This window comes from Biomphalaria glabrata, chromosome 2 (assembly GCF_947242115.1).
Source record: "Biomphalaria glabrata chromosome 2, xgBioGlab47.1, whole genome shotgun sequence".
Lineage (NCBI taxonomy): Eukaryota > Metazoa > Mollusca > Gastropoda > Planorbidae > Biomphalaria > Biomphalaria glabrata.
Genome location: NC_074712.1, coordinates 16,571,356 through 16,587,322, shown reverse-complemented (window position 1 = coordinate 16,587,322; position 15,967 = coordinate 16,571,356). Strand labels below are relative to the sequence as shown.

Here is a 15,967-nt window from a genome sequence, read left to right as displayed (position 1 = left end):
GAATAAATAGTTAGCTTTGTATGTGCGCGTGTGCGTATCTGTTGTACAGAATGTATACAGTTTTATATTATAAGCCACGTAGGCCCATTTTAAAAGGTATGTACTCATTTTGGTGAGTTGTTTTTTAGCACTTCAGAATTAATTTAAAAAAAAATATTTCTTTGGTAACAAACTATGAGGGGGAGGGGAGCGTATTTGACATTTGTACTCTGACATTTGTACTCTTGACAGTGGTGCATCAAAAGACGTCATTCAATACAACTTACCAGTTATTTCCCCATTATGTCACAAGCTGTAATACATTTCTTCTTTTATCTCTTTGAAAATCTCTTCTTATCATCTTCTTTCCATTTTCTCACGTTTTTTCTACAGGGTTCCTTATACCGCCCACACATTTCTTCACATCGCTTTTTTTTTTTTTTTTTTTAAATAAGTATTGCTTAAAGAATGTAAAGCGGATCATGAAAATGTAAACAAAGAGCAGATAACTCTGGTTACAATTAATCACGAAACTCCCCCAATGTTTGGTATTTAAAAAAAAAACCCACACAAAACTTCAAGATGTCAAGTAGTAATCCTACATTGGAAGTCACGCGATAGCGCATTCAGACCTAATCTGGAAAGATCTACAACCCAACAATGTCAACAGACAGACACTCTTTGTCCCCGTCTGAAAATGTTGGGGCCGTTGAAATCAATCAGCTCGAGATGACTAATTGGGGGCAATACAACTTTGCTTGGGAAAATAAAAGAGAGGTCCGCTCCTCCCCCCCCCCCCACTCCACCCTAACTGACACAATATCCTGGTTTTGTCTATGAATATTTACAGTAGATCTGTAAGGGATGTTCCGCTTGAGAGCATTAACTTCTGCCACGTTTGGTAGTTTATTCCAACTTAACGACAACAGTGAGACACAGTAAAAACAATGATTTGTAAATATCAGATTATAGTCTAGTTGTCAGTTGGCATACAATATCATCGATAATTAATAGAATGGGGCTTTACAATTCTTAAAGAAACAACCTCGTTTTGAAAAAGAGGCTTGGCAGGAAATTTAAAAAAAAGTGTCCGCCGTTAGCCTAGTTATATTCACAAATATGCAGAACAGCTGCTAAAAACATTTGATGACGCACCCGTCTTCCTTCTACGTCAGTGAACATCAAACACCCAGAACGAGTTGAATATTCATCTGGTATATTGGTCTATACCCGATATACAATACATATGCTACGCACCGAACTTATTATGGTTTATCAGATTATTTTTAACCCATACTTTTCCTCCTGAAATTAGCACTAAAACACGCACACAAGTCAACACTATAAATAAATCAAGCAATATATAAAAATACTTTGAGTAAAACAAAGCATACGTAAAGAAACTACCACACAATAACGGTCTTATCTCTCAATATTGCTGCATTTATCTTTCCTTTTCTATATAAAATAAATTTATTTACAATTAGTTGATTAACTAATTAATTGATTTGTTTTTGTGTGTTTTTTTTTTATTCTTGTATTGTCTTCCACTAAAATAATTGTTCGAAATTTCAACTTGATCCGGGAATTGGAAGTGGGAGAAAAATTTTTTTTTAAAAGAATCCTCCCAGACAGACAGACGGAGTGGGTTAATAGAACTTTTTGTGATAAAGTAAGCCTATTTCTTCTCATCCGAGCAATTGTGTCTACATATTAATGACAGCGGGTTTGTTATTCACCTGATGACGTAACAGAAAGCTGCCGTGACAAACTCTCGAAACTAAAGTTATCGTTATGACGTCATTTCCGTATTACCAAAATTGTCGTCAACGCGAGACAAACTAGACCCTACTAGCGATCCTCACCAAGCATATGTGTGCCGGAAGTAGACCTGAATCAAGGAACATTTGATTTAGACAAACCTCTCACTTCTTTGATTCAAATGAGATATAAATCATGTGCAGACGCGTTTGGTATTGGTCATTAAATAGATCACACACTTAATTTGTTTGTCTTGACATAAACACTAGAATCTCTCTCTCTATCCAAGATACAGTCCCACACATGTCTTACAGTGGCGTAGCTAGGAATTAGCCATCATTGGGGATCCGGGAGGGGGGCTTGATCTCTTTGGGGGGGGGGGGGCTGCATTTTGCGTAATATTTAGTTTTTAATATTTATTGTAAAAAACAATTTCGAACACTCAAGTGGGGGCCCGAAAGATTTTCAAATTCTCCCCACCTTCTCCCCCACCCTAGCTACGCCACTGCTATGATGAACAAAGCTAGACAAGATGGCCCAGGTAAAATGTCGAGCCTTTCTTCCTCTCTTTCACTTCACCATCTCTCCTTCTGGGTGTGTAGGCGTCTGTGTGCGTGAGGGCATCACAAGGGATAACAAGTTCTATAGACTACCTACTGTGTTGTGCAGAGGCGTGTGCATAAAACAATATTAATCTAAGCCTAAAGAATTCTGCCTTAGCGTATTGTTCAGTTTTCTTTGAAAACCAATGAAACTTCTTTCTCCCTCTCTCTCTCTTTCTCTCCGTTTCTTTCACTCCCCCCTTCTCTCATTTTCACTCTTTCTCTAAATACCTCTCTGTCTCTCACTCACTCACTTCTCTATTAACATTACCCCCTCCCCCTCCTCTTACACATCTACGTTCTAGAAATTTCGAACGTCGTTCACCTTGCACGAGCATATGTTTTCATGTCATAAAAACTGACTTATGACATTTATAGCGTTTTCTTGAGGAGGGAAGGTGAGAGGGGTGGGAAGGCTTACACCACAGCTGCGAAGTAACTTCTTGATGGCTGGGGTCAATTACACTTTGAACTTTATCCTCATTGAACCATAAGCCGATAAAGAATGAAACAAAAGCTCCAGCTTGGAAATGTCGTTATGACTTTGAGAAAAATTCCCATTGCCTTGGATAGAGCCTTTTTCAATGGCAGGCCCGTCCATTCTTTTATGTTGTCTTCCCATCACTTTCTCTGTCTCTTATTCTTTTTCTTGTTAGTTTTTTTTAACGGAAAGTGGTGGCCAGGCGGTAGAACGCTTACTAGACTACAGGCTACCCATAATCCCAAATTCAGAGTCTGATCGATGCTTATAACAATGCTTATATCAACTCTAAAACTAAAATCTAAAACTTACGGCCATATTACAAGGACGAAGTTCTTCGAGGTTTGCAAACACAATCCTTCAGGGAGCAGTTAATAATCCTTCCGAAACTTGTTCAACTAATTCTCTTGTCAGACATATACAACATACACATGTAGACTGTATCGAGATCCCGCCATCTTTGTTCGGTAACTAATGACTCCCATCTTTCACTCCTTCATCCAGGTCAACCCAGGGAGCCTGGCCTCCAAATGTGGTCTTCAAGTGGGCGACATTATACTTAAGATCGGGAACACCTCCACTGCAGAGCTCCGTCACAAGGAGGCTCAGAGCACAATCCTAGACTGTGGAAACCATTTGGATCTTCTGCTACAGAGGTAGATCTACACCTTTTTTTTTGTTCTATAGTCCTTTAGACAAAGCAAAAATGAATGTTCTATTTATTGTAATAATTTGCATTTCTTAGACACCTATATCAGACTAGCTCTAGTGGAGATTTTCATAAAATGGAAACAAATCCTTAAAAAGTAAGCTTTTTGGTGTATCAGGTGTAGAGAACAGGGAAGTATCAATAAAGTATGTGTAGAGAATAGGGAAGTATCGATAAAGTATGTGTAGAGAATAGGGAAGTATCGAAAAAGTATTTGTAGAGAATAAAGAAGTATCGATAAAGCATGTGTAGAGAATAGGGAAGTATCGATAAAGTATGTGTAGAGAATAGGGAAGTATCGATAAAGTATGTGTAGAGAATAGGGAAGTATCGATAAAGTATGTGTAGAGAATAGGGAAGTATCGATAAAGTATGTGTAGAGAATAGGGAAGTATCGATAAAGTATGTGTAGAGAATAGGGAAGTATCGATAAAGTATGTGTAGAGAATAGGGAAGTATCGATAAAGTATGTGTAGAGAATAGGGAAGTATCGATAAAGTATGTGTAGAGAATAGGGAAGTATCGATAAAGTATGTGTAGAGAATAGGGAAGTATCGATAAAGTATGTGTAGAGAATAGGGAAGTATCGATAAAGTATATGTAAAGAATAGGGAAGTATCGATAAAGTATGTGTAGAGAATAGGGAAGTATCGGTAAAGTATGTGTAGAGAATAGGGAAGTATCGGTAAAGTATGTGTAGAGAATAGGGAAGTATCGATAAAGTATGTGTATAGAACAGGGAAGTATCGATAAAGTATGTGTAGAGAATAGGGAAGTATCGGTAAAGTATGTGTAGAGAATAGGGAAGTATCGATAAAGTATGTGTAGAGAATAGGGAAGTATCGATAAAGTATGTGTAGAGAATAGGGAAGTATCGGTAAAGTATGTGTAGAGAATAGGGAAGTATCGGTAAAGTATATGTAAAGAATAGGGAAGTATCGATAAAGTATGTGTAGAGAATAGGGAAGTATCGATAAAGTATGTGTAGAGAATAGGGAAGTATCGGTAAAGTATGTGTAGAGAATAGGGAAGTATCGGTAAAGTATGTGTAGAGAATAGGGAAGTATCGATAAAGTATGTGTAGAGAATAGGGAAGTATCGGTAAAGTATGTGTAGAGAATAGGGAAGTATCGATAAAGTATGTGTAGAGAATAGGGAAGTATCGATAAAGTATGTGTAGAGAATAGGGAAGTATCGGTAAAGTATGTGTAGAGAATAGGGAAGTATCGGTAAAGTATGTGTAGAGAATAGGGAAGTATCGATAAAGTATGTGTAGAGAATAGGGAAGTATCGGTAAAGTATGTGTAGAGAATAGGGAAGTATCGGTAAAGTATGTGTAGAGAATAGGGAAGTATCGATAAAGTATGTGTATAGAACAGGGAAGTATCGATAAAGTATGTGTAGAGAATAGGGAAGTATCGATAAAGTATGTGTAGAGAATAGGGAAGTATCGGTAAAGTATGTGTAGAGAATAGGGAAGTATCGGTAAAGTATATGTAAAGAATAGGGAAGTATCGATAAAGTATGTGTAGAGAATAGGGAAGTGTCGATAAAGTATGTGTAGAGAATAGGGAAGTATCGGTAAAGTATGTGTAGAGAATAGGGAAGTATCGGTAAAGTATGTGTAGAGAATAGGGAAGTATCGATAAAGTATGTGTAGAGAATAGGGAAGTATCGGTAAAGTATGTGTAGAGAATAGGGAAGTATCGATAAAGTATGTGTAGAGAATAGGGAAGTATCGAAAAAGTATTTGTAGAGAATAAAGAAGTATCGATAAAGCATGCATTTTAAAATCATGTAACTATTTGTGTACCCTTTTCTAGCTCTGTAGAATCAAATTAAAAATAAAAATGTACACAAACAGCAGACGACTGTGAAATACACTACCTATGACAATCTCCAATACAAATATAACTGATACCGGTACATATAAATTTATTGATGTATGCCCTGAAAATGCTTGACACAAATATGCATCTATTATAAATTATAAATATTGTATGACGAGAACTGTACTTTTTTTGTCTTTAACTTTTATATTTCTTATAAGTTTCAATGCTAATGACAATAAATCATCTCATTTGTGACACTTGCTAGTTCCGTAGACGTCTTTTACTTCAATTCTAGTCAGCCAATAAATCGCGCCAAATATTTCAAGGTTTGTATACATTACACTGATCACGTGACTGTTGTGTGTTCTATGAGGCGAGATGGCCGAGTAGTAAAGCGCTGGGTATTCGGATGGAGAGGTCCCGATATCGAATCCCGGTGAAGACTGGGATTTTGAATTTTGTGATTTTTTTTAGGGATCCCCTAAGTTGACCCAATTCTATACGTGGGGGAAGTGGGGGCGATTGGTCGTTGTGCTGGCTACATGACACCGTCATTAACCGTTGGCCATAGAAACATGGGCTTTATATCACCTGCTCTCTCCCCCAAGCAAGGTCAAATTTTTTATATTTTTTTTTGCACTCTATACGCCAATATTGTACTCTATACGCCTATATTGCACTCTATACGCCTATATTGCACTCTAAACGCCTATATTGCACTCTAAACGCCTATATTGTACTGTATACGCCTATATTGTACTGTATACACCTATATTGTACTCTATGCGATCATCACTCCCTTTCTGTGTCAATGGTTTGTTTGTTTGTTTTGTGTGTGGGTCGGCCAGATCATGACCTTTTCGTGACGTAGGCGCTATGACCACATGTTCAAAAATAGTGGCGCTCAACCTTATTCCGGCTTTTGGGGCCTGTTATGTACCGAGGGCAGAAATTTCGATAGGCACCTCATCGCAGGTCGAATGTGGCCGGCGGGTCGTAGGTCAGGCATCACTGCTGTAAAGTGTAAAAAGTATACCTCTTAGTAGATCTCACTGGCCTATATATTTGTTTATCTCTGGGGTATCATTTAAATATACTACAGTACGTGTGTGTGTGTTGCTTTAATTGAGGTCACCAAATCTAGTTTTAAAAATAGCTCTGTCGGCTAAAACAAGTTCCTCGTGTAAGATGGTGCACTTTATTCATAATAATACTCCGTAACTGTAAATAAAACAAGATTATTACCAACATGTATATTTACCAGCGTCATGCGTTAGATACTCCGTATTTGAATGCAGCTTGGCGCATTAACACGAAACAACAGTGGCAAACTAGACACCCATATGCCTATGGTAATAGTGTACAACTGGAAGATCTAGTTTAAACATAACTAGACATCTGAAAGTCTAGATAACTCTATATAAATAGTTTGCTGTTCACTTTATTCTTCCATCCCAGTGGCGTCACAGGGCCCTGGTCTGTTTCAACACATCTTTCCATTCCTATATCTCCTGAGCTTTTCGTTCGACCTCTAAATTGACGTAGATATGCCTCTGCATCACCAATCCATCGTGTTCGTGGTCTGCCTTTGGGGCGCATGCCTTTTTTGTTTTTACCGTTATACTACATTAGCTCCTCTGTTCTCTGACATTCTGTCGAGGTGACCTGCCCAACGTAATCTGTTCTCTGACATTCTGTCGAGGTGACCTGCCCAACGTAATCTGTTCTCTGACATTCTGTCGAGGTGACCTCCCCAACGTAATCTGTTCTCTGACATTCTGTCGAGGTGACCTGCCCAACGTAATCTGTTCTCTGACATTCTGTCGAGGTGACCTGCCCAACGTAATCTTTTCTCTGACATTCTGTCGAGGTGACCTGCCCAACGTAATCTGTTCTCTGACATTCTGTCGAGGTGACCTGCCCAACGTAATCTGTTCTCTGACATTCTGTCGAGGTGACCTGCCCAACGTAATCTGTTCTCTGACATTCTGTCGAGGTGACCTGCCCAACGTAATCTGTTCTCTGGCATTCTGTCGAGGTGACCTGCCCAACGTAATCTGTTCTCTGACATTCTGTCGAGGTGACCTGCCCAACGTAATCTGTTCTCTGACATTCTGTCGAGGTGACCTGCCCAACGTAATCTGTTCTGTTTTTTTTTTTTTTTTTAATTTTCTGTCACTATAGAGGGCTCTTTATATACATGGGACATCTTCTTGTTAGTGTATGTCCTCCATCATTTTCATCTTGTATAGCAATTTATTTTTTCATAATAATAATAATATGAAGGGATTAGGGTAGTGCATGTTATGGAGTGTGTGTGTTTGTTTCCATGGTTACGGTGGGAAGAGGTTAGCGATTGGTTGTGAATGATGCAAGATAAGCGACTTTGTTTTCAGCGGTCTTAGGTCGGACAGACGACTCCAGAACGCCAGATTGAGAAGATGTGTTTTTTTGTAATGAGTTAGATTTTGTTCAAAATTCAAAATACTATTTAATATTATTATTATTAAAGTCTCCTACATTTATTGCATTTCATCTCAAGTTGATTTTGTCTATATTCAAGTTTTATTTAATATTGTTCACAATTTGAAGTTGTTCAAGTTATGTCAAGTTTTACAAGTTAAAATAGAATACGCCTACAACGAGTTAGTTTTCTACCAGCAGTCTATTGCTACAAGTCAACGGCCGTGTACAAAACCCTGGACTTACAAGGGTCTCAAGAGTGTCCCATATCTCTAATAGGTTAGGGTCTTTACAAGTCTAACAACGGCACTGTCTGGGTACAACAAAAAGCTCACTCCCCGCCCCTACCACACACATACCATTTGACTTTCTCGCACCGTGTAAGTAGATAGTCAGTAAAAGGTGTACGCATGTGAAAAGTTGGAAACATAACACCAGGAGAATGTTCTGCACTCCAAACATAAGTGTCAGTGACAACATGTCAGTACACACCCGACTGACAAGATAGCTGTAAGACACGTCCCTGCGATGTGTAGCACTACTTCTGAGTCCTCTCTAGTACTTAAGTTCTAAGTCTTTAGTCCTACACATTGCGTGTAGCATCCGGAAGTTTCAATTTGAACTTTCTGTCTTGACCTTTCTCTGAAAAAAAAAAAAGACAAACAAATGGGCGGAGCTATTCTTTAGCCCACTTTGTGGTTTGGCGCAAAAATTTGAATAGTGCAGATAAACCAGTATTTTTTGTTTTATAAAGAAACAGATTTATGGTGCTTTAAATTTAACATCATGCATTAGTCATAGTGACAAGGACACCGCAAAAGACCTTTTTAAAAACACTCTTGTACAAATCTTTGTCCCATTTCTTACAAGTCATTTAAGAAAGCAAGCAGCCCCTAAATATAGGTTCAGTTTCGGTAGTTTTTTCTTCAAAAATCCACCCCATTTGAACTAGTTCTTTTTTTGTTTTACAAAATGATAGATAATTTTCAAGTAGATAATTTTCATTTTTTTAAATATAATAGCAGATCTATGTATATTTTGTACAAAGCTTATATCAACTCACACTGTGTGTCTGCCTGGCCAAAAGTTATTTCGACGACACGCAATCTCAGATCAAGCTGAAATTTTGCACAATTATTTCTTTTACCTGTCAACACAAGAATCAATGAAAATATTTAACCAATTAGTTAATTAACTATTGGTAATAAATAAATTACTTTGGTATCTTAAACAAGGGAAAGAAATAGTATTTGACTGAAGTGGTATAAGCTGAATTAGTCCCCTTTCCAAGGGAAAGAAATAGTACTTGACTTAATAGTTTGTCGTCTGAGGCTTGTTACAAATTTATTACTACTATTATATATTAAATTTATTATTATTAATTCCATGACTGATCCAAACTATTGAATACACTTAATATAAGCTTTGTTTTTTTAAAGTATTTTTTGTTATTTTACTTGTTCCATATATATATATTTTCCCATTGTAAATAAATGTAACTGTTAAGTACATGCTTTGAATTACGTTTAAAACATTCATTTTATAAGAAAAATCGCAATTTATCTTAAAAATTTAAGAGATCTTTTTGTTCTTGAAATTGTCAAGCCATTGCTAGCCACCGGTGCAGTGATAAGAAATGATACAGAAATATATTTATAGATTTATATATTTCAATTCCAAATGTACAAGAAGATACATCCCCTATTATCTATCTACGAACTTCATTGCGTCTAATTGTGCTAGTGGCACCTCCACCTGACTTCCAACTTCCAAGATAAGAGAAGTCAGATGCAGAGCAGAAAATAGGTAAATAAAAGTTTATCTCTGGGATATTTCAAGAATGCAGTAACTGTGTGGCTCTTTCCCAATTACTATCTTAAAAAAAATATTTTTTTTTCATATTTCGCTTGGTTATTTGTTTTGTTTTATTTTGGAAAGCTTTGGCCAAGAATTCAACGACTTCAATGTCAGATGTGTTTGTTTCCTTTCGTTGATCACATTTCCTTTTCTCAGCTTGAATGACATGTGGCCTTCTAGAAATAAGTTATCGTTTACTTTTGTCACGACTCCTTCCTCTCTCTTCTTTCTCTCTCTCTTACATAAATTATAATTTCCCGCCTTTTTTTTTTCTCTATATTCCTCCCCCCCCCAAACTGTGGGCTTATTTTGAAGACTGCAGATCCGGGACTTCAATTCGGCGGGCTGATATTCCAACGATGTTTGTTCGTTTTTTTGGTGAAGCTCGTGCTCTGACGTCATCGCGACGAGTTCCTCCTACCTGTTGACCGAAGCCCCTCCCTTTTGATCTTTCTATGTCCTTCCCCGACACTCTGTCTTATCACACAACTATTTGTGTCCTATGCAATTCTTTAGTATCTATCTATCTATCTATCTATCTATCTATCTATCTATCTATCTATCCATTCATCCATCTGTCTGTCTGACATACTAATTGTCTGTCTTTCTGACTGTCTGCCTGTGCATACTATGTATATTCAGACAATCCTCTTCGGTTGTATTTTACGCTCTGGGTATCGTCCTAGGCATAGACATTTACAATTCATGTGTTTTTTCAAACGTTACAGTTTTTTTTAGAATCGCCGAGTTCAACAAATTTATAGCTAATGAGCGTTGAGTCATGGGGGTAATGAGAACAGACCACGCCCATCTCTCTCTCTATCTCTCTCTCTCTCTCTCACCCTAATCACCTAAACTCTCCCTTAATCAATCTCCATCTGGCTCTGCCTTTCTCTATGCATTCCACAGATGTATTCCTTTTGAATGGCATGTTATAAAAATGGACCTCAAAACAGTGAACATTGATACTGACCACTGGGAAGACATAGCCCTAGACCATGCTAGATGGAGAGAGATGGTGACCACTGGGAAGACATAGCCCTAGACCATGCTAGATGGAGAGAGATGGTGACCACTGGGAAGACATAGCCCTAGACCATGCTAAATGGAGAGAGATGGTGACCACTGGGAACACATAGCCCTAGACCATGCTAGATGGAGAGAGATGGTGACCACTGGGAAGACATAGCCCTAGACCATGCTAGATGGAGAGAGATGGTGGCCACTGGGAAGACATAGCCCTAGACCATGCTAGATGGAGAGAGATGGTGACCACTGGGAAGACATAGCCCTAGACCATGCTAGATAGAGAGAGATGGTGACCACTGGGAAGACATAGCCCTAGACCATGCTAGATGGAGAGAGATGGTGACCAAGAAAGCTATGGACAGTGAAAAAAACATGGGCCTCAGCTCTGGAAAAAAAGCGTGCCATACGAAAAATGGCCAGCTCCTCTAGTACCTGCAATATATGTGGACGGGAGTGTCTCTTTAAAATAGGGCTCCACAGTCACGCGAACAAGTGTACCAGATAAACCATAGTCGTTCTACGACACTGAAGGAGGCCAGCACAGTGGCAGCCGTGATGCCCATGAAGACTGGTACTAACCAAACATCAGAAAACACTCAACAAAAGGGACCGTGCACTGGATTAATGAACTGTTGACAATATGAAATGCTTAATTATGTAAGATATAATGCGTTTGTAAGATTGCGACATTTAGTCATCACTTTAATGAAAACATTATCCTGGATTAACTTACACACTGGATGACAGTACGGTACCAACACTCCACATTCTTAAAGCGGAAGAAATAACTGACTAAAAAAAAAAGAGAAATATTCTTCTTTATGCCGATTTCAAAGAAGCGTTTATTTTACCGTTTAAACCAAGGGAGGCAATCAAGATAACGTCAAATGTCACTTGTTACTCCCCTTATCATATGTAGCTATTAAACAAGCCTACACATTTATTTCCACACTACGTTGGTTCACGTGTAAATATTTGCGTCAGAGATGTCATTTTAACAAAATAAATTAACTCTGAGTCATCTAAACACCAACATTTGTTGTAAAATGTAAAAATATTTCTGAAACAACAAACTCAAGGTCCACAATAACACATGACGTAATATGCAACATGAACAAATTCATATAGGGAGTTCCTAATTTTGAAACTCCTCAGTTCTAAATCTATAACCCTGCGTATATCCTACAGCCCCTCTCGTTTCACACGTCTAGTAATTTAGTTCACACATTCAAATACACATACACTGATACACATGTTAATCATGCAGCTAGTTTGTATCTTAGTCGAACTATTTTTCTTATAAAGTGTCATTGTTTATTTCGTGCGTTTACATGGCAAACAAAATGTTACGTTTCATAATTGTGCTAATAATACAGGCCCTTAGATCTCACAGTCTCGAGTGTTATTCAGTGTTTTCAACAAATGACCAAATTGTTATAGATTACGTGATGAGTTCCATGGTTAGTTCCATGATTAAACGTTGTATATAGGCTTTAAAAATTGGATTGAGACAAATAAGGATGGCTTTTAGAATGTACCCTATAGTTAGTGGTCCTTTCTAGTAGGTAACGGAAAGTGCGATTAGTTATTCCAAGTATGTGGTTATGTATAGGCTTAAATTGGATGAATTTGTCTTTCTACAAGACCTCATTTAGTGATGATTGAGACTGCTATATCTTTTGCTGTCATATTTATAAATAATGTTAATACTAAATGTAGATTTGCATACAGTCGAATCTGGTTAATCGGACCACCCGCTTATAAGGACCGATCCTTAAGTAAAATCTTATGAAACAGTCGAATCCGGTTAATTGGACATATTGGTTATTAGGACCAAAACGATCGCGCCCCTATGTTGTCCGATTAACCGCATTAGACTGTATTTCTATATTTCACCAAATGCCATTTCGATTTCATGAGTTGTTATTTGTTTTTAACTCGTACATTTTGTGCAATGGATAAAATGTTTCCTTTCAATTTTACGAGACACATGAATACTTTTGGTTTTTCCCTAATACAATTTAAGAATTCGAGAGAGCAACCAGGCCAATGGCTGGTGAGTAATGGAGTCCTTCAAAGTGAATGGGAATCTTGTATCCACTCCTGTTGCTTGAGCTGTACATCTTATTTTATTTTTTAAAAATTCAAGATGTCTACTAAATAAATAATAGTGGCAATGAATAACCTAGTCAGAATCCAAACTGCGGGATCGCACTCTAATTAAATGTGGCGTGAAAATACAGACGTCTAACAGCAGGCAGTGTGGGGGTGTGTGGAAGGGGGGTGTTTAGATTGAGAGTTTGACCTGTTTCGAAGTAGGGCGTTTAAATCCCCCCCTCCCAATTTGATTCCTATTAGGCGTCTAGTGATAGGGGTAGTTATGTTTGGGACGAGACGAGTTTGGGGGAGAATGAAACATTGACTGGTCCACTCAACTTGATGGTTGAATATTGACCTCCTTGTCTGGCCAAAGGTTATGGAGTTGTGATGGCCTCACAGCACTCTCCTACAAATGGTCATCACTTGCCCTCGATGCCACTTTTACTTCGGACAACAACACTGCTGGTTCGAGGCTGGAAGATTGAAGTTTAGCCTTATTTCTGTTTTGATTGACCGTTCTCTCACCCCCAATAAAACTGCGCCTGTTGTCAGACATTTTCACGCCACTTGAACTTCTCGTCCAGTAACTCTCCTACACTGGAACTTTGATTGCCACTCCTATTGTGTCCGTATGTATAAAACCACACCAATGGTAATGTTGCATATTGTCACGTGACGCCTGCTATGAGCTACCTATAGCAGAAGTGTCCTCTGTAGCACTAGTGCTTGTTATTGTCTGCTCGTACTGGTATCCCTAGAAAAAAAAAGCATATTCTATTGACTCAGACTTCTGCCCAATATCGTCAATGTAGACATATTAACGATACACTGGGCACTAGGGTGGGTCAATAAATGTGCTGCCAGGGATCGTCTGCCTTCCTTCTTCCATTTCTTAATCTCCCTTTGACACTAATGAACTCTTTATTGTCTTAACCCTCGTTGTCTCCCTGTTATGTTTATTAGCACTAGTGTCGTTAGTCTTTTTAATGTTATTAGTTCTAATGTTATGGGAACTATCAAAACATAACAGCATCGTACATTTAATCATTATTTGTAATCAACTGCATGCCTCATTCGCTTACATTTTAAATTGTTTCAAATTTCATGTGTGCATCTTCTGTAGTCTATATGTACTTCTTACATAATGCTACTTTTTTAAATTTAATATGTCATTTAAAATTTGTGTTACTCTTTTGTAAAATTTAATTGAATTAAATAATGTGACTGGTTTTGTTTTAGTTAAAATGAATGTTTTTTTTTAATGAAATGTTTATATATATATATATATATATAAAGACAAATGTTGATGAAACCTGGCACTAACTATCCTTACAAAAAAAAAAAAAACGGTAATCATAGAATATGTAAAGCTGCCATACCACAACCAGAGGACCCTGAAAAATAGTAATAAAAATGTCTAAAACTATATAGTCCTCTAGATTAAGTCAAAGAGACATCATGACATACATTTTAATTTAAAAAAAAACCAGCATAGATGCCTTATATAATTTATTTAAAAAACAACGGAAAAAACAAAACAATCCGAGCAGCGCTAGGAAACAATGTTAGTACATCAATATTGTCTAGCATTATCTCCCTTGTGTCTATTAATTGCTCAAAGTAATGACTTTCCTACAGTAAGATTAAACAAAAGTGTTCTCTAGAAAATATGAGCACACTATTTGCTCTTCTTAAGATACCTTTAGCTGAATGAAAACAATGAAGTCTAGAAAGGGAAAGGTGGCTTCGTGTGTGTGTGTTGGGGGGGGGGAGGGCCTCACGTAATTCCCCCTCTTCCATTCTTCTGTTTAGTTTCTGGCACCCCCCTACAGGTGTCGGTGATATATTTATGCACACCGACTCAACAAAGGGATACAACTCGTGCAGCAGAAGCCAACAATGTGTGCTTGCCGGCGCGCGCGTGTGTGCAGAGAGATAACGTCCCGCATACCAAGGGCAGGAACCGCGTGCTAATACAAGCACAGACGAGCACACTGTTTAAACAGGAGCAGAGAAATATCCCATTTTTTTTTTCTCTTTTAAATCTTTAAAATACATTCCATTGAACTTCAGCTGAATTTAGCAGCCATATTAAATATTAATGCATCCAATATAGATCAGTGCACATTTGTGGATCAGCACTGGAATGTATGGAAATGCCTCTTCCAACTTGATCAGGCCTGGAGTCGCTTGTACTTGATTTACATGTTTGGGTTGAATAAAGATAACACCATGTAGTCTACTGACAAGTCTGTTATCTGCCCTTGATCTTGCAAGTGCACAATCTTTACGTGTAAATCGTAAGGGCACTGACATTTCGCGTTTCATATTAATTAATCTAGCTCAGCATTTTGAAGGGAATCGCGGTTGCAGAGTGCTTCTGAGTCCACCAAACTCTAATGGGTACCTCACTTTTGTTGGGGAAAGTAAAGGCTGTTGGTCGTTGTGCTGGCCACTTGACACCCTCGTAAACCGTAGGCAGCAGAAACAGATGACCTTTACATCATCTGCCCTATTGATCGCGAGGTCTGATAGGGGAACTTCAGTCACCTTTTTAGCATTTTAAAGTGCTATTTCCGCCATCCTCATTTGTTATTGTAGGTATTTATTGGTAAATATTTGAGAATACATGTGTGCAGTTTTCGCTTCAAGGGAGATCACTTTAAATACGTTAGCTTTCTTTATCGAGATCTACATTTTTGAGTTATCAGTCGTCTCCCTGCTTCTCTCGACCACAGTTCGCCCTCTACAGTTTCAAGATTAATCTCCCTTGTTTACGTGTTTTACACTAAAAAAATACTGAATAAAAAGCAGTGTGCTCTGGAAAAATGTAGATATACATTGACTTTTGCGACACACAACACTCACACTCTTATAAATCTAGAATCTAGGCTACTTGCACACTCACAAGTTGCAGGAATGGTACATAATTATATTTGTACATCGCTAGAAAACAGGAGGGGAACAGTTCAAGGCCCATGTACAATATGAGGCTTCGTGCCAAGAAAATACACACTTTGGTTCTTAGGACAATTGATCCTCGTAGAAAATAAGTTCAATAAAAAAGTTAGATTTATTTGATGAATGCAAAAAGATCTAACAACATGTTAGATCTGTACAGGACATGGCCAGTCTGCCAGATGCACTGCTATTT

General features: G+C 38.0%; 1 protein-coding gene across 3 annotated transcripts in view; it reads left to right on the top strand.

The window, feature by feature from the left end:
• LOC106056279 (PDZ and LIM domain protein 7-like) overlaps positions 1-15,967 on the top strand; it is a 38,696-nt gene that overhangs the window by 3,274 nt on the left and 19,455 nt on the right. For 2 of the 3 annotated variants that reach the window (XM_013212940.2, XM_013212938.2), the window contains exons 2-3: positions 3,328-3,479; positions 12,740-12,769. In XM_013212940.2, coding sequence (XP_013068394.2) covers positions 3,328-3,479; positions 12,740-12,769 — 182 coding nt within the window. The remainder of the gene's footprint in view (positions 1-3,327; positions 3,480-12,739; positions 12,770-15,967) is intronic. The other variant, XM_013212939.2, reaches the window with a different exon arrangement.